Raw genomic sequence first — 24,932 nt, forward strand, 5'->3', positions numbered from 1 at the left:
CACTGGATTCTTCCCCATCCCCTCCTCACCTCGTTCCATCTGTTGTCATGTTTGCTTAACAAGCAGCATTTTCCCATGTCCACCCCACCCCATGGGCCTCCTTATCCTCCACCTCACTCCTTTGCTACTTCTGCATCTCTCTCTTTTTTGTCCAGTACCTCCTCTGTCCATCATCCTTCCCTCTCAGTTCACCAGTCTACTACAGGCCTGATCCAACCCCTCCCACTCAGTCCTTCTTATACTAGCTATCTCCCCTCTGCACTCTCAGTCTTGATGATGGATTCGGGCCCAAAATACTGACCATTCTTTCTCCCCCATGCTGCTTGATCCATTGAGTTCCGGATTTTAGCATTTGCAATCTCTCGTGTCCCCTCCAACCACTCACTTCAAAGCTCTGTGATCCCAGACTTACAGAACTTTCACGTTTAGCCCCCTCTGCAGTGCAGTCCTTGATGAAATCTAGAGTACCTTGAATGTCATAATACTGCCCACAAGATACTTGATCTGCATGCAGTGGAGAACAATACCCCAGTGACTAACAAACACCACATCTCACATCAATGTCCTTTTTGTTCAAAGAACATGATCTATTTGATTAGCCAATTTGTACATAAACCCAGGGTCCCTATCTCTTCAACCTCTTCCCTGATGCAGAGATCATTGTGCTTCTAACTCATCCATCTCTGGTCAACTCTATCACTTCTGGTCTCCCACCTATCACTTCATCTCTAAAAATAAAAACCCTTCGACTGTTTTGATGGTTTTGGAGTTTTTTGTTTGACATTTCTCTCTAACCATGATTGTGTCCTCTTCTGGAATTAGTTCACCATGAGGTGCTACCTAAATCTCCTCTAAGAAGCTCTACAAATATTGTACAAGTAGCTGCTGTTGTTATTGGCTGGCACCCCAGTCTTATTCCAGCCATGTTACTGATTTCTCAAAGGCAGTTTGTAGGGCGCCATTGCAAATAGCAGTCAAAAATATAAAGGCAAGACTTCATTACGAGATTTTCATCTGAACATGAGCTAAGGTTCAATTTTTAGTAAAGGAAATGCAGCTATACTTTATATGTGGCCAAGATACTGGGTGGTAAAAGTGGAAATATTTCCTAATGTCTGGATTATGACTTTTTGCTTCCATTAAGAAACAAAAGATCATCAGGTGATAAATTTGAAGATTATTTTCTCTGAACCTTTTAACCAGATTTCTCCCAAACATTTTATTTTCAAGGCCAAAGCCTTCATGAATATAAACTTTAAACCAATTTGCCAGTTATCGAGTACAATGGGAAGCTGTTAATACATTTCTCAGGGATTTATGTCTGTTTATTTTAAGCACAGAATTTGCCAGCAAACATGCCAGTGATTTTCAAAGATAAAGTGAGTCAGAAATGGAATGACATAAAATCACAAGTATCCAGGCAGCACAAATAAAGAAATCTTTGTTTGTTTCCCATTAAACTTAAAAATCAGACTTTGAAAGAGTCAATTTATCTTCATTAATGGTGGCAAAACAGAATAATTCATATTCCCACTTGTTTCCCTTATAATTACAGCACTTTTCCTGATGATTTTGTGATATAACATTGCCCTACTTTCAATGCCAGAAATAATTTTGTAATTTAATCATTCAAAATTTATCTGTAAGGAGTTAATAATGTTTTGGAATTCATGCTGGTTTCAGAAGTTAAAAAAAAAAATCAGAAATAACAAATAAGCACAAATTAAGAAATATACTGGATGCCTAAAATGCAGTTCATGACTACGTTGTCTCCTCTTCAGAACTCAACCAGCTAAACTTATATTTTCTCTGTGGGAGGACAAGATCCCGAGATAAAAGTTTCTGTTCATATTCAGAGTGAACTAGTTCATATCCAAGCACATTCATGGCCCTTGCACAGATATTCTGTATTTTTGAAATCTTTTCAAATTGCATCTCAGTCCTCCATGCCTCTGATGTAGTCTTGGCATTTCTAGATGTTATTTTGAATGCTGATCCAGTCCCTTCACCATGTGTGATATTATATATCCACGACTTGAGTTTTGGAGTCAAATTTAAACCAGAAAATTCATACATCGCTGATATTTCCTTCAGTGGGTCTCTTACGACATCTTCGTACCGCAACATCATGTAGCGTTGTTTCAGGAAGTCAGGAGCTTTTTCAGATGCAAGATCATGAATCAGTAAGTGACTTTTACAAATCTCTTTCATGACTTCATAGTTTGAATCCTCTTCTTTACTCTTTTCTATGCGTTTACCTTTAGTGCCTAAAACAATGCTATTGTCTCGCAACAATGCATACAGCGACTTATTTCGAGATTTAAGGACTGCTCTTGGATCTCTAACAAGGTGGATGATTTTGAAATTTAGTAATGGGTCAGTGAAGAGTGGAAACAGTGACTTTAACTCGAAGAACCTCACCTCTTTGATAACAATGTGACTGTAGGATTTGCAGGCTTCTTCCATTTTAGAAAATTTGGTCCTGTTGCAGTGTTTCTTACAGACTAAATCATTGCTAAGATCAGTTCTTGCATAAAAGTCACACATTGGTGGTGAGCAGAGGGCTCGGCTCACTTCCCATTGGAATAAGTGAGATACAAGTCTGTCTTCAGACATGTACGCATCGAATACTGACATATCACACAAGAATGTAGACCGGATCAGATCCCGAACAGCCATTTTCAAGACACTTGCACTGTTTTGATACATTTGCACCCAGACATGCCAAGCAGGTTCCATTAAATAAAAGACATCAGGGTGTTGACTAAATACTTGTCCGACAAAGGAAGAACCAGATCTCCAAGAAGAAAGAAGGAGGATGTGAACGTTGTTATCCTGCTTATTGGGTGAATATATAACATTTTGTCTGGAGTATAAGAAGAAAAAAGCCAGAGCTTGAATGGTCACAAAAGCAACTATGGTAGTCGTTATAAAAGTCAACCTCATTGTAGCAATGGCTGCTTATTCAGTATCGATCTGTAAAATAAATAGACAGAGATATTACAAATAGCCTTTTACAAACCATTCAGCTATGAATCTAAGATTTATAGTTGAGAAGACAAAACCCAGACATTGAACAAGAGCCACATAGAGATTCCTTTGCCCTTGGTTTAGGTGTCTAGGTTGAAATGAGCTTTTTAAATGATCTCTGCAGGAATTGCTGAGTGAAAAGGTTTTTGTTTTGCTGGAGATGCATTAGGAGATCACAGGCCCAGCATTTCTACCCATTAATTTGATGAGTTTATCATCTGTGAAAAACACACAGAAATGCTGGAGGAACTCAGCCAGCCTTGAAGTGAATCTAGGAAGTAAAGATATATTACTGACGTTTCGAGCCTGAGTCCTTCTTCAAGGTGTTAGCAAAATGCAGGCAGGTATTAAACACTAGAGATTAAAAGGGAAGAAAGGGAAGGGGAAGGAGTCCAGACCAACAGCCAAAAGGTATTAATTGGATATGATGAGGAAAGATGAGAATTGATTTTGGCTCTGTGAAAGAAGACAAAGGGAAAAGGGAAGAAAGAGAGGGAGAGCGAGCTGGGGAAAAGGCGACAGGGGGTCGGGGGGGGGAAGGGGTTAAACAGAAACAGTAGAAGTCAATGTTGATGCCATCCAGTGGAGGGTCCCAGATGGAAGATAAGGTGTTTTTCCTCCAATTTGAGGGTGGTCTCAGTCTGGCAGTGCACGAGTCCATGGATCGACTTGTCAGCACTGTTCCCTCTAAGCTGGGCGCGCGCTTGCTTTTTGCAACCAGCGCACAAAGGAAATGAATGTGCTCACAAAAGGTTAGTTCCTGAAAATAATGTAGAACCTGTTTAAGTATTAATTAAACTTATTGAAAATAATCTCTCAGCAACTTTAATAATAATAATCTGTGAATTGATGTGTGTTATTTGTTATTCATTAATTTAGACATTGTATCGCATAAAAATAAGAAATAATCATTGATGTTTCGTTTAATGGAACAACAAACTGAACAAAGTAGTTCATAGTATAGAATAAAATCTTAAATAAATAGGTTACTTCGTCAAATGCAATCATGCTTGTATTGAAACATGTCAATACAGTTTTATTCACCACGAGGGATAGGCTGTGCCAAAATGACTTTGAAATAATTTCAAGTTTACATTTGCACAAGCATTTAGTGCACAAATACTTCTGTCAGAGGAAAAAAAATTGCCAAATATAAGATTTTTGCACACACTGACTACTTAAAAATGAGAGGGAACATTGCTTGTCAGCAAGGGACAAGAAATTGAAATGAGTGTCCATCTGACACCTTCTTATAGCACCTTAAAATTTAGGCTGCCAAAAGCAAGGACACTTGGAAAATTATCCTTACAGGCACAAATCAAATCAAAATGAAGTACAAATGCATCAAATCACCCCTTCCAGTGATATTGGATCCATTCCAGTTTGCCTAATATCCAAACTGATCCACAGATAATGCTGTAGCCTTGAACCTCTACTCCGTCCTGACCCACCGAGAGAATGATGCGACATACCCCACACTTTTGTTCATTGACTTCAGCTCGGCATTCAACACTATCATACCTCAGAGGTTGGTGGATAAACTGTCCTCACTAGGACACAGCACCCCTCTCTACAACTGGATTCTGGACTTCTTGACTACAAGCCCAGCGTCAGTCTGGGTAGGCAGAAAAATCTCATCCCTTTAAGCTGAGCACTGGTGCACCTCAGGGCTGTGCGCTCAGCCCACTACTGTTCACGCTGCTAACTCATGATTGCACTGCCAGATTCAGTTCCAAGAGAATCAACAAGTTTGTGGATGACGCAACAATAGTTGGCCTCATCAGCAACAATGATGAGTGCTTACAGAGAGGAGGTTGAGAGGCTCATTAAATTGTTTGAGAACAACAACCTGAGTCTCGATGTGGGCAAGGGAAAGGAAATGATTGTAGACTTAAGGAGAATGAAGGCCGACCAGTCTCAACCATACATCAATGGCTCCCTGTAGAGGAAGTGGAGACCTCAAAGTTCCTTGGTGTGTTCATAAGAGCTTACCTAGCCTGGATCCACAACTCCTCCAAATTAATCAGATAGGCACAGTAGCACCTACACTTCCTAAAGAGATTGGGAAGGCCAAGGCTACTGGCCCCCATCTTGACAACATTTTACAGGAGCTCAAATGGGAATTTCCTGGCCTCTGCACCCCCCTCTGTATCCCCTCTGCAAATGATCCTTGACTTGCTCATTGGAAGACCACATCCAGTTTGAACTGGAAACAATATCTCCCCTTCACTGACGATCAATGGAGGCGCATCTCAAGCCCACTGTGCTACTTGCCATCTATAAATTTGCCGATGACACCAGATTTGTCAGCAGAATCACAGACAGCAATGACGAAGTGTACAGAAGTGAGATAGATCAGCTCATTGAGTGATATCACACCAACAACTTTGCACTCCATGCTGGCAATACTAAGGAACTTCAGGAGGGGGAAATCAGGAGAACACAACCAGTCCTCATCGTAAAAGGGATTAAGAACTTCAAATTCCTGGGTGTCAATATCTCTGTGGATCTGTCCTGGGGCCTCTAAGTCAAAGAAGAAGATCCAGTTGCCTACTTTTCAAAAAAATTCAATGTTCATCAAAGGAACTATTCCACTATTGAAAAAGAACTGTTGTCCATCATGTTTGCTCTGCAGAATTTTGCTGTATATCTCAGTACCTCTCAGGAACCAAATTGTGATATTTATTGACCACAGTCCCTGGTGTTTTTGAATAAAATTAAGAACAAAAACAGAAGATTGTTAAACTGGAGTTTAATATTTGTTGGAATCTAGGGGTTAAAACATTATGAAAGAAATGATTAATTAATAAGTTTATATGTACTGCATGGGTCAGGGAAAAAGAGGAATGTGATTAAGTGGCAATCACAGCATGGAGCAAAGTTGGCTGAGAAAATTGTCTGCTCCAAAATACAGGGAGAGGAAATGCATAAAACGATTTAGGAGGAATGCTCAAACTGAAGGAGGTGGTGAGTAGCACAGGAGACACAGGCCAGACCAGAACAAAGAATGGCCTGCAAGAAACAAAGGGAATGGAAAACCAGTCTAGGAGGAAGATTAAGGCATGAGGAGGTGTTAAAGAAAACAGCAGAAATTGGCCAGACAGGGACAGAATGGTGATTAGAGATATCTGGGGATGAATTAATTTCTGATCCAATCAACAGGATAGTCTGACTTGGAGGATTAAGATGGGAGTGCTACACCCCAGATATCTGCAAAACAGGAGATGACTTGTGATAACCCTTATGCAAAAAGATCTAGCAAAGGAAGCCAACTTTTGTTCTGTATGATAATGAAATCTAGCAAAGGAAGCCAACTTTTGTTCTGTATGATAAGGTTGATCTATATAAACTGAGCCAACTAGACAATAGGGGTCAGTCTTGGGGAGTAGCTCACTGTGCAGGTGACCTATGAACTAACGATTGACCCAGAGCTCTGTTAAGTTTTATTCTTGTGCTGTGTAATAAATTGACTGTTGAACCGAATACCTTCTATCACTTCATTCAAAGAACACGCTGGACTCAGACCACACATAGACTAAATTAAGAGTAAGGTAAAGCCAGAGTCCGACAATTTGGTGACCCCGACGTGATGAAGATGGAGAAGTGACGGAAGAAAAAGATACGAAACACCGGTCGATTGTGGTGTGGTGATAACAACAAGTGACCATTCTACAAAGGGAGGTAAGCAGACGCCTGTTTAAATGAAGTTCTGCTATTGGCAACGATAAAATTGTGTGTTGTCACTACTCTGCAAAAGCCCTAGTTAAAGCCAAAGAATAAAACAAAAGGGGGTTGGAGTCCCCCTAGTAGAACGGGGTTGGAGTCCCCTGTAGTAGAAGGGGGTTGGAGTCCCCCTAGTAGAACGGGGTTGGAGTCCCCTGTAGAAAAAAGGGGGTTAGAGTTCCCCCTAGTAGAATGGGGTTGGAGTCCCCTCGTAGCGATCTCGAGAAATAGGTTTAGACACTTGGCCAATTAGAATAAGGTGTATTGTGATAGTTATTTGTTTCTATAGTGTGTAATAAGTATTTGATTAAGGATCGTGTACCATAGTAGTGTATAATAAGTATCTGTATAAGGTGTATTGTGTTATAGTTATTTGTTTCTATAGTGTGTAATAAGTATTTGATTAAGGATCATGTACCATAGTAGTGTATAATAAGTATCTGTATAAGGTGTATTGTGTTATAGTTATTTGTTTCTATAGTGTATAAGTATCTGTTTAAGAATCGTATAGTGTATCATAATAGTTTATAATAAGTATTTGTTTAAGGATTGTGTACAGTGTGCCGCTGGTGTTTATAATAACGTGGGAAGGGTCGAAGTAGATTGCAGGGTGGCAAAATCCTACCAGGGGAGAGACCCAGTGAAGTACGAAGTCTAAAGGGTTAAAAATCGGAACAGAGATGGAAGGAGTAAATAGGGATGTAGGGCAAGAGCTCGGGGAAGACAGAGGAGTTCCCCCATCTGTAAACCGACAGTGGGAAAAAACAAGGAATCAATTACTGGGAGGATTACCGAAGGGAGAGGAGGTACAGGCTATGGCACGGTACGAACAGATATGGAAAGAGCTGCAGAGTCAGGGGAAGGTACCACGAGGGTTTGAAAAAATCCGGCTGGTACTGTACTTAGGAGAAGCAGAGAGGGAAGCAGCCAAGGAGGTACAGGATGAGGCAAAGGGACAAGGATCTATATGGAATAGAAGAAGGCTTAAACAACAGAAAGAAGTGAAGGAACAGAGAAGGGCAGATTTACACAATATGACATTGGCTTGCATGGCTGTGGAAGCGAACCTTCAACATGATATTAAAAAGGGATCCCACATCACTAAGGAGAAAACGGGGGAGGTTAAGCCGTCAGCCCCGCTATATCCAAAGTTACCAGAGACATTGCCACCACCTTATCCTATTCCCCAGATGCCAGTGATGCAGATAAATGAGGGAATAGTGAATGTCACTGAATTAGCAGGTCACGAACTCCAGGAGGCGAAGGAGAGACTTAAGAGAGTTATGCAGGAAAGGGTGGAAGAAATGAAGGAGTTAACAAAGGAAATACAGAATGATGTATGTAAAGTGAGGGAAACTAGTATGCGACTGGAAAAAACAAATGAGAGAGAGCAAGAACAGACACTTGAGAATGCATTCTCGGTAGGAATGTCAGAGGATCACACCACCCCCACTCCTCACAATAGACAAAAGGAGTCAGAGGATGAGGAGATCTTGACCTTTTTGAGTCAGTGTAAGGAGAGTTGGACGGATAAAGCAGGAGTACATCCAGCCACAGATCCCATGCAGACGACACTCTTTAGGGCTGCAGTAACGAGCGGACTGCCAGCTGTAGTTAGGGAGGCGTTAGAGAATAACCCTGATATTCCTGGCTGCTCGAGTGAGCAATGGGAAAAACATTTGACCCATCACATGAAACGTTACAGGGCTAAGCAAAAGGAGGACAAACAAACTACGGAGTCGGCACAAGTGCAACTCCTTAAGCTTCAATTGGAAGAGGCTAGGAAAAAGGCAAACGAGGCAAAAAAGAATTCCTCAAAGGGTGAGAACCAGATGATTCAGCAGCCACCGCAGCCACCACAAGGGAATAGTATGAGTTGGCACCCGGCCCCATATTGGGCACCTATGTGGGCAGTATGGGAGGTCCAATGGGGGGATTCCAAGTAAGAGGGAGAGGTCGGGGTGCTCCACGAATGCAACCAGCCGTATGTTTTGTATGCGGTCAGCCAGGACACTGGAAGAGAGACTGCCCCCTAGCTTGGGATCCTCGGGACACTGGGGGAAGGGGATACGGACCACCACAAAATGAGCATTGGGTCCAGCCCCAGAGATCGTCAGTGCCACCCCCGGTACATCAGGCACCCTATGCGGCTCTAGCTCCGAAGAAACAATTCCCTTTGCTGACAGAGGAGGAGCAATATTGCCCACAGTGACGGAGCCCGAGCACCCACGAGCAGGCTAGGTTGGCAGACCCTTTCCTGCAGATTAAAGTAATGGACATGGAAGTATCCTTTTTAGTGGATACGGGAGCCAGATTTTCAACACTCACTGGTGCTGAGTTTCAAGATAAAACATCATCCTCTAGCATCCAGCTGATAGGGTTCTTGGGTACACCAGAAAATCTGCCGTTTTCTACACCACTAGTCACTTCTGTGGCGGGACAGACTTTTACACATCAATACATTTTGTCAGCCAGGTGCCCTACCAATCTTTTGGGCAGAGACCTGTTGGTCAGGTGCGGAGCATCGATCCTTTGTGGACCCAGCGGAATAGAGGTCACCTTTCCAAATGGATATTCTATGAACTGTTCAGTAACTACACTTCATTCCGGTTCTCAGATGTTGTTGGCGGCAGCTGGAGGATCCGCGTCTGAGGGACAATGGGCTGACATTTACTGGGGGCTGTTGGAACCAGAGGACCCACAGAAGGGAGGGCTGCTAAAACTTTATAATCAATGGAAGCCGTGGATCCAGACGTTACACCTGTATACCCCTCCCTCGGACCCCCCCCATATGACCCTCTTTTACGATAGGGATGGGGATGAAATGTACCAGCATGCCTTTTATGGAGAGGTAGAGGGCATGCAATGGGAGATTAATTCGGACTACATAGTGGTAGGAAAGGAGGGAGTGGCCGCTACGGTGGCACTGATATCTGAACAGCTGGAATGGTATGAGATGGCAGGTGAGGCCATTCCTCATGTCACCCTTGCAATTGGCACTACTCACCAGGCAAAAGATTTGGGACCGATGTGTCGGAACTTGATGTCCCTTAGTGACTGGTCTGACACCCAAATACTGACAGTGCAGTTCTCCTCATCTGGTCAGGCATACAGAAATTTGTCTCCGACATATGATCGAGTCCTCCTTGAGCATAGACAGATTGAACGCTTTCATGGTAGAGAGAAGATGGATCACCCCGACTCGGCCCCTATGCTAGATTCTCTCCCTGAGAACCTGTGGTCAGTGGGATCAGCAGATGTGGGTTTTTGTCAGCAGGTTGATCCCATAACCTTCGAACTGTCAGATTACACCCCAATTTGGCAGATGCAGTATCCCCACAAACCTGAAGCTGAGGAAGGTTTGGCAGATACCATTGATGGCCTTATGTATTCAGGGGTGTTGGAACATTCGTGTTCTAGTTGGAATACACCCATCTTACCTGTTCCTAAACAAGACACGGGCAAATATCGGATGGCCCATGACTTAAGGCGCATCAATGGTATTATGAGAACACCCACAGTTTCAGTACCAAACCTATATACTGCCATGACTGCTTTAACCCCTAACCACAAGTGGTTCTCTTGCATAGATTTAGCGAATGCTTTCTTTTGCTTGCCGCTGGCAGAACCATTAAGAGATGTGTTTTCGTTCACGTATAGAGGTAGAAAGTTGCGGTATACTCGACTCCCGCAGGGCTTTATCTTATCCCCAGGGATTTTCAATCAGGTTTTGAAAGAACAGCTGGGGGGGCTAGCACTGCCAGGTGGGGTAGTTCTGATCCAGTATGTAGATGACATCCTATTAGCAGCACCTGATCATACTTCCTGTTTGGAGGCCACAAAACTCCTGCTAGTGCAGCTGTTCAAGGCAGGTTTTAAAGTCTCTCGCTCAAAGCTGCAATGCTGCAGACAGGTGGTCACCTTTTTAGATAGAATTGTCTCAGCGAAAGGCACAGGGATTTCCCCTGCACATCGAACAGCGATACTACATCATCCAAAACCAAAGACAGTTAAGGAAATGCTTTCGTTTTTGGGTTTGTCAGGTTATAGTAGGCAGTTTATCCCATCGTATGGTTAGTTGACACATCCACTGTGAACTTTGGTGAATGAGCAGGGGATGAGGAATCTGGGAGCTACACTTGATTGGACTGCACAGGCTGAGATGAGTTTTATTCTATTGAAGCAAGCTCTTACAACAGCTATAGATTTGGCGATTCCAAATTATAAACTACCTTTCTTTTTGGATGTTTCTGAAAAAGCACACACAATTGATGGTGTTCTTTTTCAGAAAAAAGGGGGTGGAAGATGTGTGCTCATGTATGTGAGTATCACACTAGACCTGACGGAAGACAGACACCCACCATGTACGAGACATGCAGCGGGAGTAGCAAAGATTCTACAAAAGGTGGCACACGTAGTAATGGGACATGGCCTGACGGTACTAACAACACATAGTATTGTAGCATTTGTGAGCTCGACAGCATTTACAATGACTTCACTAAGGCAGACGAGACTAGAAAAGATCCTGAATGCTCCAAATGTTACGTTTACCCTTGAAGGCATTAACATGGCAGACAATATGGGAGAGGGAGAACCACACTGTTGTGAGAAGAGGGTAGTGAAGGATATTAAAATAAGACCTGACTTACAGGCTACACCCTTAAGAGAACCAGATGAAATCTTGTTTACAGATGGGTGTTGTTACAGACACCCCACAGATGGATTGAAAGCTGCCTATGCGGTGGTACGAAAAACTACAGGAGGATTTGAAGAAATCATTACAGGGACAGTGAGAGGAAAGGAGTCAGCACAACTCGCAGAACTACAGGGAATGATAGCAGCATTAGAATGGGCAGAAGGGAAGGAGGTCAATATATATACAGACTCGGCATATGTGGTAGGGACGATACAGGTTGAGCTTAGTCAATGGATTAGAAGTGGGTTTTTAACAGCAGCAATGACCCCAATTAAACACGAGAAGGACGTTAGGAAACTGGCTGAGGCCCTCCTGAAACCAAGGGCATTAGCAGTTCTTAAATGTAAAGGACATGATAGAACAGATACGATGGTGGCTCGGGGAAATCAGGAAGCGGACATGGCCGCTAAAAGGGCAGCAGGATACGGCCCTCAGTTTATTATGATACAGGCAGACAGAACAGCACATGACTTATTACCACCGTGTAGGGTAGAAGTAATAATACAGGAACAAGCAAAGGCATCACCTCAGGAAAGGATGGTATGGGAGGAAAGGGGGGGCAACCGAGGATCAAGGACTATGGAGATCGATAGACGGGAGGCCAGTTTTACCATCTGGACTCATGAAACCCCTCCTCGAGGAGGCGCATGGGCTAACACACTGTGGAAAGAAGCAGATGATAAGGTACTTGATACATTGGTGGCACCCCTTCCTGCCGGTGATGGTGGAGAACCATATTAGAGAGTGTGAGGTATGTATAACTTTCAATGTCAAGGCGACTGTAAAGCCACATGAAGGACAGTTCCCGTTACCTACGTTACCAGGGCAGGAAATCGTACTTGATTATACGGACATGATTGAGAGGGTAAGTGGCTATCGATACCTCTTAGTAGCAGTAGATATGTTCACAGGGTGGCCGGAGGCAATCCCTGCCAAAAGAGAAGATGCAAGGACGGTATGTAAATTCCTGATCAACCAGTATATTCCGAGACACGGATTTCCTAGAAAAATTAGGTCCGATAATGGAAGTAATTTGGAACGGTATACCATCCACAATCCCAAGGGAAAGTGGAGAGGATGAACCAAACAATAAAAGGTAAGATCGGGAAAGTACAGGCACGGACCAAACTAAATTGGGTGGATGCGTTGCCCCTGGCATTAATGTCAATAAGGAGTTCGGTAAGTTCTGTGACAGGATTTACTCCATATGAACTACAAACGGGGCACCAGTTTCCGGGACCGGGAGCCGGAATTCAGACTACGAAGAATGAGGTAAGTTCAATGGGATGCAAGCTTTATTATGATAAACTAACGACTCTGGTGTCAGATTTTTCACAACAGGTCACGTCCCAACAGAGAAGGGGAAACACTGATACCTTCAGTCGCGGAGTGGGTTCTGTTAAAGGTCATCAAAAGAAAGTGGTCGGAGCCCAGGTGGACAGGACCCTATAGAGTGGTGGAGAGGACGTCCCACGCGGTTCGACTACAGGGAAAAGGTGAGACGTGGTATCATTGGAGTCAGTGTCCAGCAACGGACCCACCAACACGGACACTGGAACAGATTCGAACGGAGATGACTGGGACTCTGTGAAGAAACTACGGACTAAGAACACTTAACACGTCCCTTTTTAAAGAGACTATTGGACTACGGTGACTGTATATCAGTGGTTGATGGTATAATCCATTTATTGGCATCAAAACAATGAAGGGAGCTGGGATGAATACTATGTGGGGACTATGGGTGATGTTGTTCCTAGCCCTTGAAGCATCTGGAGAAGGAAACAACTGTACAAAGTGTTTGTGGTCAGCCTGGGAGGCCATAACGAACCGAAACAGTACTTTGCGGATTGGACTGACGTTCCTAAACACTGTGTTGGGGCCCCCACTGGACTGAAGTGTGCTCATAATGGCCAAGTTTGTGAGGTTAAGTTTAACAAGGGGTCGGAGATGCCGGTCCTTGAAAAAACTCCTGAGGTCTTGGTCCCATAAGTTAACTGGTGGTTGGTCTCATTTTCATGAGACCAAAAGGGGGACTGTTGGAATCTAGGGGTTAAAACATTATGAAAGAAATGATTAATTAATAAGTTGATATGTACTGCATGGTTCAGGGAAAAAGGAATGTGATTAAGTGGCAATCACAGCATGGAGCAAAGTTGGCTGAGCAAAATTGTCTGCTCCAAAATACAGGGAGAGGAAATGCATAAAACGATTTAGGAGGAATGCTCAAACTGAAGGAGGTGGTGAGTAGCACAGGAGACACAGGCCAGACCAGAACAAAGAATGGCCTGCAAGAAACAAAGGGAATGGAAAACCAGTCTAGGAGGAAGATTAAGGCATGAGGAGGTGTTAAAGAGAACAGCAGAAATTGGCCAGACAGGAACAGAATGGTGATTAGAAATATCTGGGGATGAATTAATTTCTGATCAAATCAACAGGATAGTCTGGCCTGGAGGATTAAGATGGGAGTGCTACAACCCAGATATCTGCAAAACAGGAGATGACTTGTGATAACCCTTATGCAAAAAAATCTAGCAAAGGAAGCCAACTTTTGTTCTGTATGATAAGGTTGATCTATATAAACTGAGCCAACTGGACAATAGGGGTCAGTCTTGGGGAGTAGCTCACTGTGCAGGTGACCTATGAACTAACGATTGACCCAGAGCTCTGTTAAGTTTTATTCTTGTGCTGTGTAATAAATTGACTGTTGAACCGAATACCTTCTCCTATCACTTCATTCAAAGAACACGCTGGACTCAGACCACACATAGACTAAATTAAGAGTAAGGTAAAGCCAGAGTCCGACATATTACAAGAATATAATCTGCAGATTATTCATATCAGAGGTTCAAATAATGTTATGGCAGATTGTTCACCAAGATGTTAAAATTAATCATGTATAAATATGCTCTCAACATTGTTACTTTATTATAACATGTTTTATATATATTGTGAATTGTTATATCTTTAGTGATTATAAAGAGTTTAGTTATTACTGAATTTTAATGCAAGAGTTAAAATTCCTTTAAAGGTGGGGGAAGGTGTGATAGATTATTTGGGAATATTTTTGGTAAAATTAATTACATACACACATTTTAAAACATCTTATTTGAAATACTGGATACTTCATATTCACAGTGACTTTACAGAAGTTATGAAGAATGCTTATGGAAAATTGACAAGTGGCTGTTATTTGAAGTGAATGAATGGACTATTGTCTTTAAAAGCCAAAGCAAGAGACAGGCCGTCTCCTAATACCTCTTCACAGAAAGGTAATTGAGAGGTTATTGTTTTCCTAAAACAACAGATTGACCAAAAGACAAATTCCTATTGTCTGCTAGAGAAGGTCAGGGGTTTTAGAAGTGAGAGAGAGAAGGACATGCTGTTGGCAGTTTGAATCTCAGATAGAGAGAGAGAGAGAGAGACAGAAGGGAGTTTTGGACAGTGTGTGACACAGAAAACTGTAACAAGCCAGGAGAAGCTTGTTGGAACTGAAACAGAAGCACCAGAGCGGCGGATGGCTGGAAGTGCTATCTGTCTGATGTTTCTCTTGGATTAAGTGGATCAGAAAGGAACTCTGTGCTAGTCTGAAAGAAAGAGGTTATTATCTGGAGAACCCTGATGGGGCAAGTTTCATCAGCAAGACATTGAGGTGACTAATGGTGGTACCTCAGTTGTGGAAATCCTGAAACAACACATCTCTCTCTGCAAACCTAACTGAGCGGTAACCATTTACCTTTTGAGCACTAAAGCCTGGTGAACTTTATACATGTTAAATTCTGTGCACAGTATAAGAATTGCCTGCAACCAGAGAACTTGGAAGAATGAGAAGTGAGATTGAACTGCAAACTAAAGAACTTTTACATTTACACACACATGACATACACGTGCACTGAGAATTATAAGGGGGTTAAGTTGGGTTAGAAGTTAATAGTGATAAGTTAAAGTTTGATTCTGTTTTAATGATAATTAAAAACAACTTTTGTTTAAGTAACTATTTGTCATGGTGAATATCTATTGCTGCTGGGATTTGGGGTCCTTTGGGCTTGTAACAGTACATAACTGTGAGAGATGGGAGCACCCAACTTTGCATTGTTGTTGTAATAAATGTTCTTTGTTCTCAATTTTTGTCTCGAGCAATTTCTTTAAAGGTAATTCTGTTTCTAACATAACCAAAGACTTGCAAATTTCTACAGGTGTACTGTGGAGAGTATTCTGACTGGTTGTATCACTGACTGGTATGGAGGTGCCAATGTAAAGGACAGGAAAAAAATACTACAGAGTTGTGAATTCGGCCAGCACCATCATGGGCATCAGTCTTCACTCAACCAAAGACATCTACAAGAGGTGGTTCTTAAGAAAGCAGCCTTGATCCTCAAGGACCCTTACTGCCCAGGCCATGCCCTCTTCACACTGCTGCCATCAGGAAGGAGGTACAGGAGCCTGAAGAGGAACGCTCAGTGGTACAAAAACAGCTTCTTCCCCTCTGCCATCAGATTCCTGAATGGACAATGAACTTCAGACACTACCTCACTTACTTTTCTTATGCGCTAATTTATTTATTTTTAAATGCAATTTACTGCAATATTTGCCCCTGTGATGCTGCCTCAAAATAACAAATTTTGTGACATGTTCATGACAAAAAATTGTTATTCTTCTGCCTGGCACCTCCTCCACCATATGCAGGAGGGTTTGCAGTAACCTATCACATTCCTAACGTGTGCTCCTGGATGGTGCAAAGGCTTTGGAGTGATATCACGAGACACTCAGCTTCTGACCTGCTCTTTTAAATAGGCTTCGTCTGGTTGAGTTTCTGGTCAATGATGGGTACATTTTAATTGTAATACCAGGGGTCTGGAATGCATTGCCAAGGGTGGTGGTGCAGGCTGGTACAACTGGGACAAGTTGAAAGATGAAAGTAAAATAGAGAGTTATCAGATAGAGAAGGTTTAGTTTATTTGAGGAGGTTTAGGATTAGTTACTCCTCGGGACAGTACAAGATATACCACAAGTTGCTATGGGAAGGAAGGGAAGAGATTGCTGGGACGTTGGCAAAGATCTTCGTATTCTCCTTGGCTACATAGGAAGTACCAGAGGATTGGAGAATGGCAAATGTGGTCCCCTTGTTTAAAAAAGGGAATAGGGAGAATCCTGGGAATTACAGACCAGTCATTCTTATATCAGAGGCAGGCAAACTAATGGAAAGGATTCTTAAGGACAGGATTTATAAGCATTTAGAGGAGAACAGTCTTCTTAGGACAATCAGCATGACTTTATGAGGGGAAGGTCGTGCTCACAAGCCTAATGGAGCTTTTTGAGGAGGTAATAAAAGTAATTGATGAAAGTGGGGCAGTAGATGTTGTGTAATTGGATTTTAGTAAAGCATTTGTTCAGGTCCTTCATGAGAGACTTATTCAAAAGGTCCTGAGGCATGGGATCCATGGAACCTTGGCTGTGTGAATTCAGTATTGGAGAGAGATACTGCCTGTCGAAAGCAGATAGTAGTTGTGGACAGAAAGTATTTTGCCTGGAGCTCAGTGGCTAGTGGAGTTCTGCAGGGATCTGAGACTCCTTCTCTTTGAAATTTTTATAAATGACCTGGATGAAGAAGTAGAGTGATGGGCCAATAAGTTTATGGATGATCAGAAGGTTAGAGGAGCTGTGGGAGGCTGAACTAACCACTCACAGCCTGTCTTCCAAATGTGTTTTCCACAAGTTCTCCAGCTTGTCCTAGTCCAGTCCCAGCTGCTGCTGACTGTCAACATCTCCAATTTTTTTTTCTCTCTCTCTCAGAGAAAAAGCTATTCCACTCTCTCTACTCCTCCGATCTCTATCATCTGTTGCTTTTCAACACAACAATCCATTAGTGAAGTCTCTTTGGCCCTCTCCAAAGTTTTGCAAAGGCCCCTGCGAGCCACCCTGTCTGGCTTGAGCAGAGCTGCTGTATTTTAAATGAGATCTTTTTTGAAATGTTTGTTTGCGACCTACACTAAAAAACTGCCCCACTTTATCTCCCAAAAACATATCTATATACAATACAAACACAACATCATCTGTCACACCTCCCACCATTCGAAATGCACAGGGGATGTAGGCTAATTCAGTGTAAATTGGGCAACTCGGATTTGTGGGCCGAAATGGCCTGTTACCATGCTGTATGTCAAAATTTTAAATAAATAGATAGATATGGGTCGGTACAACATCATGGGCCAAGGACATAAACTGTGCTGTAATGCTCTATGTTCTAGAACTGGTTATGGACCACTGATCCTCTCACCTAAGGTCAATGGTGAATCAGCAGTATTTTCTTGACATTAGTTTTTGACAATAACAGATTATTGATTGAAGTTATAATGTTATAATTGTTAGTCTACATCCTAGTAATTTTTGAGATTGTAATCAGGAGTTATGTGGATAACAGGTAATAAGGCAATCAAGAACCAATCTTCAAAAGGTTTAAATGTAACTATTGTAAATCTTTCATGTTTGTAATTGGATTACATAGAAACATGTGGGATGCCTTCAGGAGGTGTCCAGACTGGCTTCGCATATGTTCCATCAGTCAATATTTGAGTTATTCTAATTCTGCTATTTAGCTGGGTTTGAAAAAGTGTAAACATTGACAATTTATGATATGTTCAGGACATAGAAACATAGAAGAAAGGAGCAGGAGTAGGTCATTCGGCCCTTCGAGCCTGCTCCGCCATTCAATGAGATCATGGCTGATCTTAAAGTTCAGTACCCCATCCCCGCTTTCTCTCCGTAACCCCTAATTCAATATTGAAGATGATGACAAAAATTACCAGGATCTAAACAGACATCATCTTTGGCTGTGCCCTGAACCAGAATGAAGGATTTCTGCATCCATGTTTTTTGACAGTAGACCCCAAATGAATGTAAGCAACAAAAACAAACTAGGATTCAGCCCAATTAGAAGATTCAAAGGACATTTGGACTGATTTCTGGATAGGAAGGGGTTAGTAAGATATGGACCAAATGCAGGCATATGGGATTAGCCCAGAATGCCCACTTGGTTGGCATTGACAAGTAGGGCCAACAAGCCTGTCTTTGCTGTATCACTCTGTGATTCAATGCCAATGACATGGAAAATCTTAATGATAATGGAGTCAGTGTAAGGAAATGTGCTATGATACTTTGGCAATGTCCTGGCTGGGATTGTGGTCTAGAGACTCTATGTTTTCAAGCTCTCTCACTTGAGAGAGAGGGCTGCTGAGACAAATTCAGTTTCAGATAGATCTTGAAGATTTTCATAGTTGTAAAGTTTTAAAAGTTGTTTGCCTTTAAATGCAGGGTACTGAAACTCTGCATCAACCAACTAGCCAGAGTGTTCATAGACATTTTTAGCCTATCATTGCTTCAGTCAGAGGTTCCCATCTGCTTCAAAGGGGACATCGATCAAGCAGAGTAGTGTGAGCTGTCTCAATGACTACTGCCCAGTAGCACTAACTTCTACTGTGATGGAATGCTTTGAGAGGCTGATCATGGCCAGAATTAACAAATACTTAAGCAAAGATCTGGACCCATTGCAATTCACCTATCGTCACAATTGTTCCACAACAGATGCAAATATTGCTGGCTCTCCACTCAGCTCTGGATCACTTTGAAAACAGCAATTCATTCATACGGCTGCTCTTCATAGACTACAATAGCCTTCAACTCCATTATTCCCTCAGTGCTGGTCAAGAAGGTACAAACTCTAGGTCTCTGTACCACCCTTTGCAACTGGAGCCTTGACTTTCTCATCGGAAGAGCAGAGTCAGTACTGTTACAATCCCAGAGGACCCATAAACCCAGCAGGAATAGAATTCACTAAGACAAATGGCTACTTAAACAAAAGTTGCTTTTAATTATCTTTAAACATGGAAATAGAATCACACTCTAACTTATCACTATTAACTTAACAACCCCCTAATTCTAACTGCACGTATATGTAATGTGTGTGTGTAAAGTTCAAAAAAGTTCTTTGGTTACCAATCCAATCTCACTTCTCATTCCTCCACGTTCACTGGTTGCAGGCAATTCTTATACTGTGTATAGAATTTAACATTTATCAAGTTCACCAGGTTTTGGTGCTTGAAAGGTAAATGGTTATCACTCCAGAAGGTTCTTGTCAGTTTACAGAGATTTGTTGTTCCAGAACATCCACAACTGATGTACTTCCATCAGTCACCTCAGTGTCTTGCTGAGACAACTTGCCCCTTCAGGGTTCTCCAGATGATAACCTCTTTCTTTCAGGTCACCACAGAGCTCCTTTTTGTTTTTCTTAATCCAAGTGAAACATTAGACAGCCAGTCCTCTCCTCTTGCATGAACCACAAGGGTTTTGATCAGACCATCTTCCAAATGGGCTTGCCAGCTTGTCCTGTTCCAGTCCCAGCTACTTGTGCTGGCTGTAACACTGTCAAGTGATCTCTGTATCTGTATCTGTATCTCTCTCTCTCTCTGAGAGAAAGCCTGTTTGACTCTCTCTGCTTGCAAAAGCCACATGATCCTCTTACAACAGCAAGTTCTCTATCAGACAGCAATGTCTCTGACAAGCTCTTTTATCTGTTGCCTTTTGCAAACAACAATCCATTAGTGAAGTCTCTTGAGTGCTCTTCAAAAGCTGTGGAGCTGATGCGTCTATCATGGGGCAGAGCTCCAGTATTTTAAATAAGATCTGTTTTAAAGTGTTTACCTATTCTAACAAACCTTTCTCAAATTTATCTCCCAAAAACATATCTATATACTCTGACACAGAACAAACTCCTTACAGACATCGCCAGATTTAAATCCCAGTTGCTGGTGTACCACCTGTGACAGAGTATTTAGAGGTGATTTGAGAGGAATTGTTAGAGCAGCTTGCACACACACATTTTAAAACACAGAATATTTGCAGGACTTTTGCAGAATGCTTTTTGCAGGAAGCAACAAAGTATCGACAGCAGCTTGCCTGGGAGAGCATGTGACCTTTGCAGGCAGAAGAGAAGAATTTTGCTCTCAGAGAGAGGAAAGAGAAATCAGTTCCAGAAGGACAAGCTGGAAAACTTTGGAAGGCTGCCTGGTCAAAGGAGAAGACTGGTGATGTGAAAGGTGACCTGAAAGAAAGAGGATCAACTGGAGAATCCTGAAGGGGGCCAGTTTCATCAGCAAGACTGATTGAGAAGGAATCAGTTGCGGATGTCCTGGAAAAGGAATCTCTCTCTGAAAACCAGCAAGAACCCTCCTGAGTGGTAACCATTTGCCTGTTAAGCACCAAATATTGGTGAACTTTGTTGATGCTAACTTCTGTGCAGAGTACAAGAATTGTCTGCAACCAGTGAGATTGGACTGTGATTCAAAGAACTTTTGTAATCTTAAGTATACATTACCCACATCTGTGCTTAGTGTTAGAGGGTGGATTAAGTAGTTAGGTGGGTTAAGTAAGTAGGTTAAAGTTTAATTCTGTTTTCTTGTTCAAATATAATTAAAATCTACTTTTGTTTAAGTAACCCTGTGTTGTGGTGCATATCTATTGCTGCTGGGTTTTGGGGTCCTCTGGACTCTGTAACGCACCTCACCAGCAGCAATTGAAAGATACATGAACAGACGGGATAAGTTTAACTTAAAATGTATTAACAGTTGTCAATAATATAATTATCTCAATAAACTCAACACCAAAACATAAGTCTTTATGGCAGCTATATACAAACAATGGATATTTATAGTGTGTATGTGGAAAAAATACTCAGACCATTATAGTTTAAGCTGAACTGCCCCAAAATAAACTCCCAAAACACAACCACAGATCAGTTTCATCAAGTAAGTCAGTCAAAAGAACAGTCCACAGAATATGGTCTCCAGGACTGAATGACTTAGTTCAGTTGTGCACAGATCTTTGAGTTGAACATGGAGAGAGATGCTGTTTTCATTGAGCAGACTTGGCAGGTGAATACAGGAGACTTTTCCTTTGTTTCTCATGTGGTAACAACCACTTTCAGTTTTCTCACAAAGGAGTTTCTCACAGTTATGTCCTAGTCACTAGAACAAAGTCTATACCTCTGAAGCCTTCTTTGGGGTTGCACCAGGAACTCTGTGGTGACCTGAAAGAAAGAGGTTATCATCTAGAGAACCCTGATGGGCCAAGTTGTCTCAGCAAGACACTGAGGTAACTGATGGAAGTACATCAGTTGTTGATGTCCTGGTTCAACAAATCTGTCATACCATGTCTTCTCCACCAAAACCCTGCCTTCGGTTATACCAAGTGACTTTTGTAACACAAAGTCCTCTCCTCGAAAGGGGACTGGAGAAGCACACTCTGGGAATCAGAGGGTAAAATCTGCTGTCAGAACAGCAGTGCTGGCACCCGTGAATGGAGCAGCTCAGCCTCCTGCCTTTCAGCTGGGGCTGCCGGGTGCACACACTGGACAGTTTATCTGCTGCAGCGCATGCCTTCGTCACTCCTGATTGGAGGAGAGGGGAGGACAGCAGCAGGCGTGCTCTCAGTGAGCCCACTGGTTTCAGCACGCAGCTCTCGTGCTCCACACAGTGGTTCACTCTCCCAGCTCGCTATTCTGTCCCTCCACACACCGCGCCCTCCTTTCTCCCACTGCAGTCAGTCACTGTCCCTGGTCAGAAATAAATCTGCCCGTGGTCTGTAACGCTGGCGCTGTAATAGACTTGTACAGAGGCACTGAAATTCTTACTTGCTACAGCTGAACAGGTACTTCATAAAAAATCAACAACAATATTATACTTTAAATTAAATTGCCAAGAGATAGTAAATACAAAAGATAGATTCAGTTAAGCCGCATGACAATTGTGTGGACCAGCTTTTTTTGTGGTGTTGACTAGTTTATGGGAAGGTTTGCTCATTAATATTCACTGATTGTACCACCACTGTGGTACGCTGTCAGTCAGAAGCAAACACACAAAACCAAAAGACTGTACAACAGGCTTTATTCGATGTAAACTTCCACAGAGCCAGCAGTGAGGAGAGTTGCTGAAAAAACTCTGAGAGTGTCTTCGAAGGGCCGGCTTAGGCTTATATCGCAGAGAGTTATTGACACCTGGCCGGGTGGGGCTTGGTCTTTTCAGGTCAGCTGATTGACAGTCGGCCAGGTGTTGTCTTGTTCCCATGCTCTTCTGCAGGTATAAAGGTTGAACCCTGCAGTAGGCCAGTGGTGGACCATCACAACCACTCAACTGCATATTAGGGGAAATTACAGTGGCCATTAACCTACCAAGCCATGTGGCTTTGGGATGTGAGAGAAAACCAAAGCTTGAGGGGTGGTCGTGGGGGCACGGGGGACCCACACAGTCACAGGGAGAACATGTAAATTCCATACAGACATACTGGAAGTCAGGATCAAACCAGAGTCATCTGTGAGGCCGTAGCTCTATTTAAAATGCTGTTCTCTCAGTGGGTCAGAGGATAGAACAGATTAAATAGGAAAATGAATGGCTCAAGGAAGATAAAGAAATGAACTGTGCTAGAGAAAGTGCACCAGGCAAGCAGAGGTTCATTGCCAGAAGCTGTGGCAGAGAACAATGCTATCAAACAGCAAGACTAGGGGTGCAGGTAGACAGGAGTGTGAAGAATGTGTTTGGCACATTTTCCATCATCAGTCTGGGTACTGATTACAGAAGTTGGGATATCAAATTGTACAAGATGTACAAATAGACATACTGTAGGTAGATTGGACAGCCAGCTCCCTTTCCCCAAAGAATGGCAAACACAAGAGGACATCTGTTCAAGGTAGGGGAAAAAGTTTAGGGAAGAAGTTTTTTTTTAATAGAGTTGTGGGTGCCTGGAAAGCATTGCCAGGGGTGATGGTGGAGGCAGGTACAATGGGGACATTTTTTCAGACAGGCACATGGATGCAAGAAAAATAAAGGGTTTCAGATAGTTTTTTTTAGTAGGTTTATATAGGTTGGCACATCATCGTGGGCCAAGGGCCTGTACTATGCTATACTGTAATGTTCTATGTTGGTGAGAACTCACTTGCAATAATGTGCACCTTTCTGGTAGCCCAACTATGGCAAGGGTGACTGTAAGCTGGAAAGGATCCAGAAAAGATTCACCAGGCCTGGGAGATTTGAATTACAAGGAGAGACTCAACACACTTGTACATTTCTTCACAGAGTGTAGAAAACTGAGGAGTGACCGTACAGAGATTTATAAAATCACAGCAGACCGAGATAAAGTAAATAGTTTTTTCCCCTGGGTAGGGGAATCTAAAACTAGAGGGCATAGATTTAAGATGAGGGAGGAAATATTTAAAAGGAATCTGAGGGGTAATTTTTACCACAGGGTGGTGCACATATAGAATGAGATGCCAGACTGTGGAGGCAGCAACAATTGAGGTGTTTAAAAGGCATTTAAACAAGTACGTGGGCAGGAAAGATTGAGAGATACATGAGGTGAAGCAAGAAAATGGGACTAGCTCAGGCAGATATTTGGTCAGAATGGATGAGTTGGCCCATAGAACCTGTTTCCGTGCTGTCAAGTTCTATGTCTCTAACTATCCTTTCTACCTTTCAACAGTGAATTCAAAGTGTAGGTAAAATATCACCGGGATATTATTTCTCAACATTGTTACTCTTGTCTGGATTGGTGGTGTTATGTCTTAAGATAGACGGGTGCTTTCAAAATAATCTTGCTGAGTTTTGCAGTTAACCCGGCGATTCCTTACACAGAATGACAGTATGTCAACTGAAGAGGCCAGTGACAAGGGTCCAGCTGGATAAGCACCGCTGTCTCGGGTGACACCAAACCTCTTGACTGTTGCAGCCGCAAGGCTTCATTCCCCATGCATAATGCACGACTGAATGAGTGATGAAGCAGGACTTACATGGAAGTCTGGCACTTTTCACTGTCAATGAGAAGAAATGCTGTTCCACTGAATACCATTTGAAAGATGACTGCACGCATGGTGACTGAATAAATTCATGTTCTGATTACTACACCTCTTTTTACATAGTTGCCATGGCAATGATTGTGCAGGATGACGATGGTTAATATTTCACAGATGCTTCATCATTCAAAATACAGTCACTAGAAGGAATATGTTACAATATGTATTAATTTAAGCCCTTAGGGGAAGAACTTACATTTTGTAAAATTTAGTATCTCAAAAGTTTAGGATGTATTGAACTCTTATTGGTTTGGCTGTTCCCAAGAGTGGAATGATTTGCATGTTGATTTAATATTACACACATTAGTGTGAACCGCAAAAGATTTGCTCTTGATCAGACACAGTCTCACTGGGAACAATAAAATATAACTCTGTTACAGAAGATACAGCAACAAGGAAAAACATTTCCCTTAGCAAAGCTGATAAATTGATGAGACACAATTTATTAAAATGCAGTTTCCTGTTCCTCAAGTGAATCTGGCAAGTGAGTTCAAAACTTCCTCAACTATGATCCAAGAATTTTGTATGGATATTGTTGGTGTGGTCTCCATGTCTGGAAGATTTCCAAACCCTCAGCCTTCAAAACCAACA

At 42.4% G+C, this 24,932-nt stretch overlaps 1 protein-coding gene across 1 annotated transcript in view; it reads right to left on the reverse strand.

Annotated features, from left to right (window-relative positions):
- Positions 1 to 1,299: 1,299 nt before the first annotated feature.
- Positions 1,300 to 24,932, reverse strand: part of chst6 (carbohydrate sulfotransferase 6) — a 51,840-nt gene continuing 28,207 nt past the window's right edge. Inside the window, exon 2 of the mRNA XM_069899514.1 lies at positions 1,300 to 2,976. Within this exon, the coding sequence (XP_069755615.1) occupies positions 1,762 to 2,946 (1,185 nt within the window). The 5' untranslated portion in view covers positions 2,947 to 2,976 and the 3' untranslated portion in view covers positions 1,300 to 1,761. The remainder of the gene's footprint in view (positions 2,977 to 24,932) is intronic.

This window comes from Narcine bancroftii, chromosome 10 (assembly GCF_036971445.1).
Source record: "Narcine bancroftii isolate sNarBan1 chromosome 10, sNarBan1.hap1, whole genome shotgun sequence".
Lineage (NCBI taxonomy): Eukaryota > Metazoa > Chordata > Chondrichthyes > Torpediniformes > Narcinidae > Narcine > Narcine bancroftii.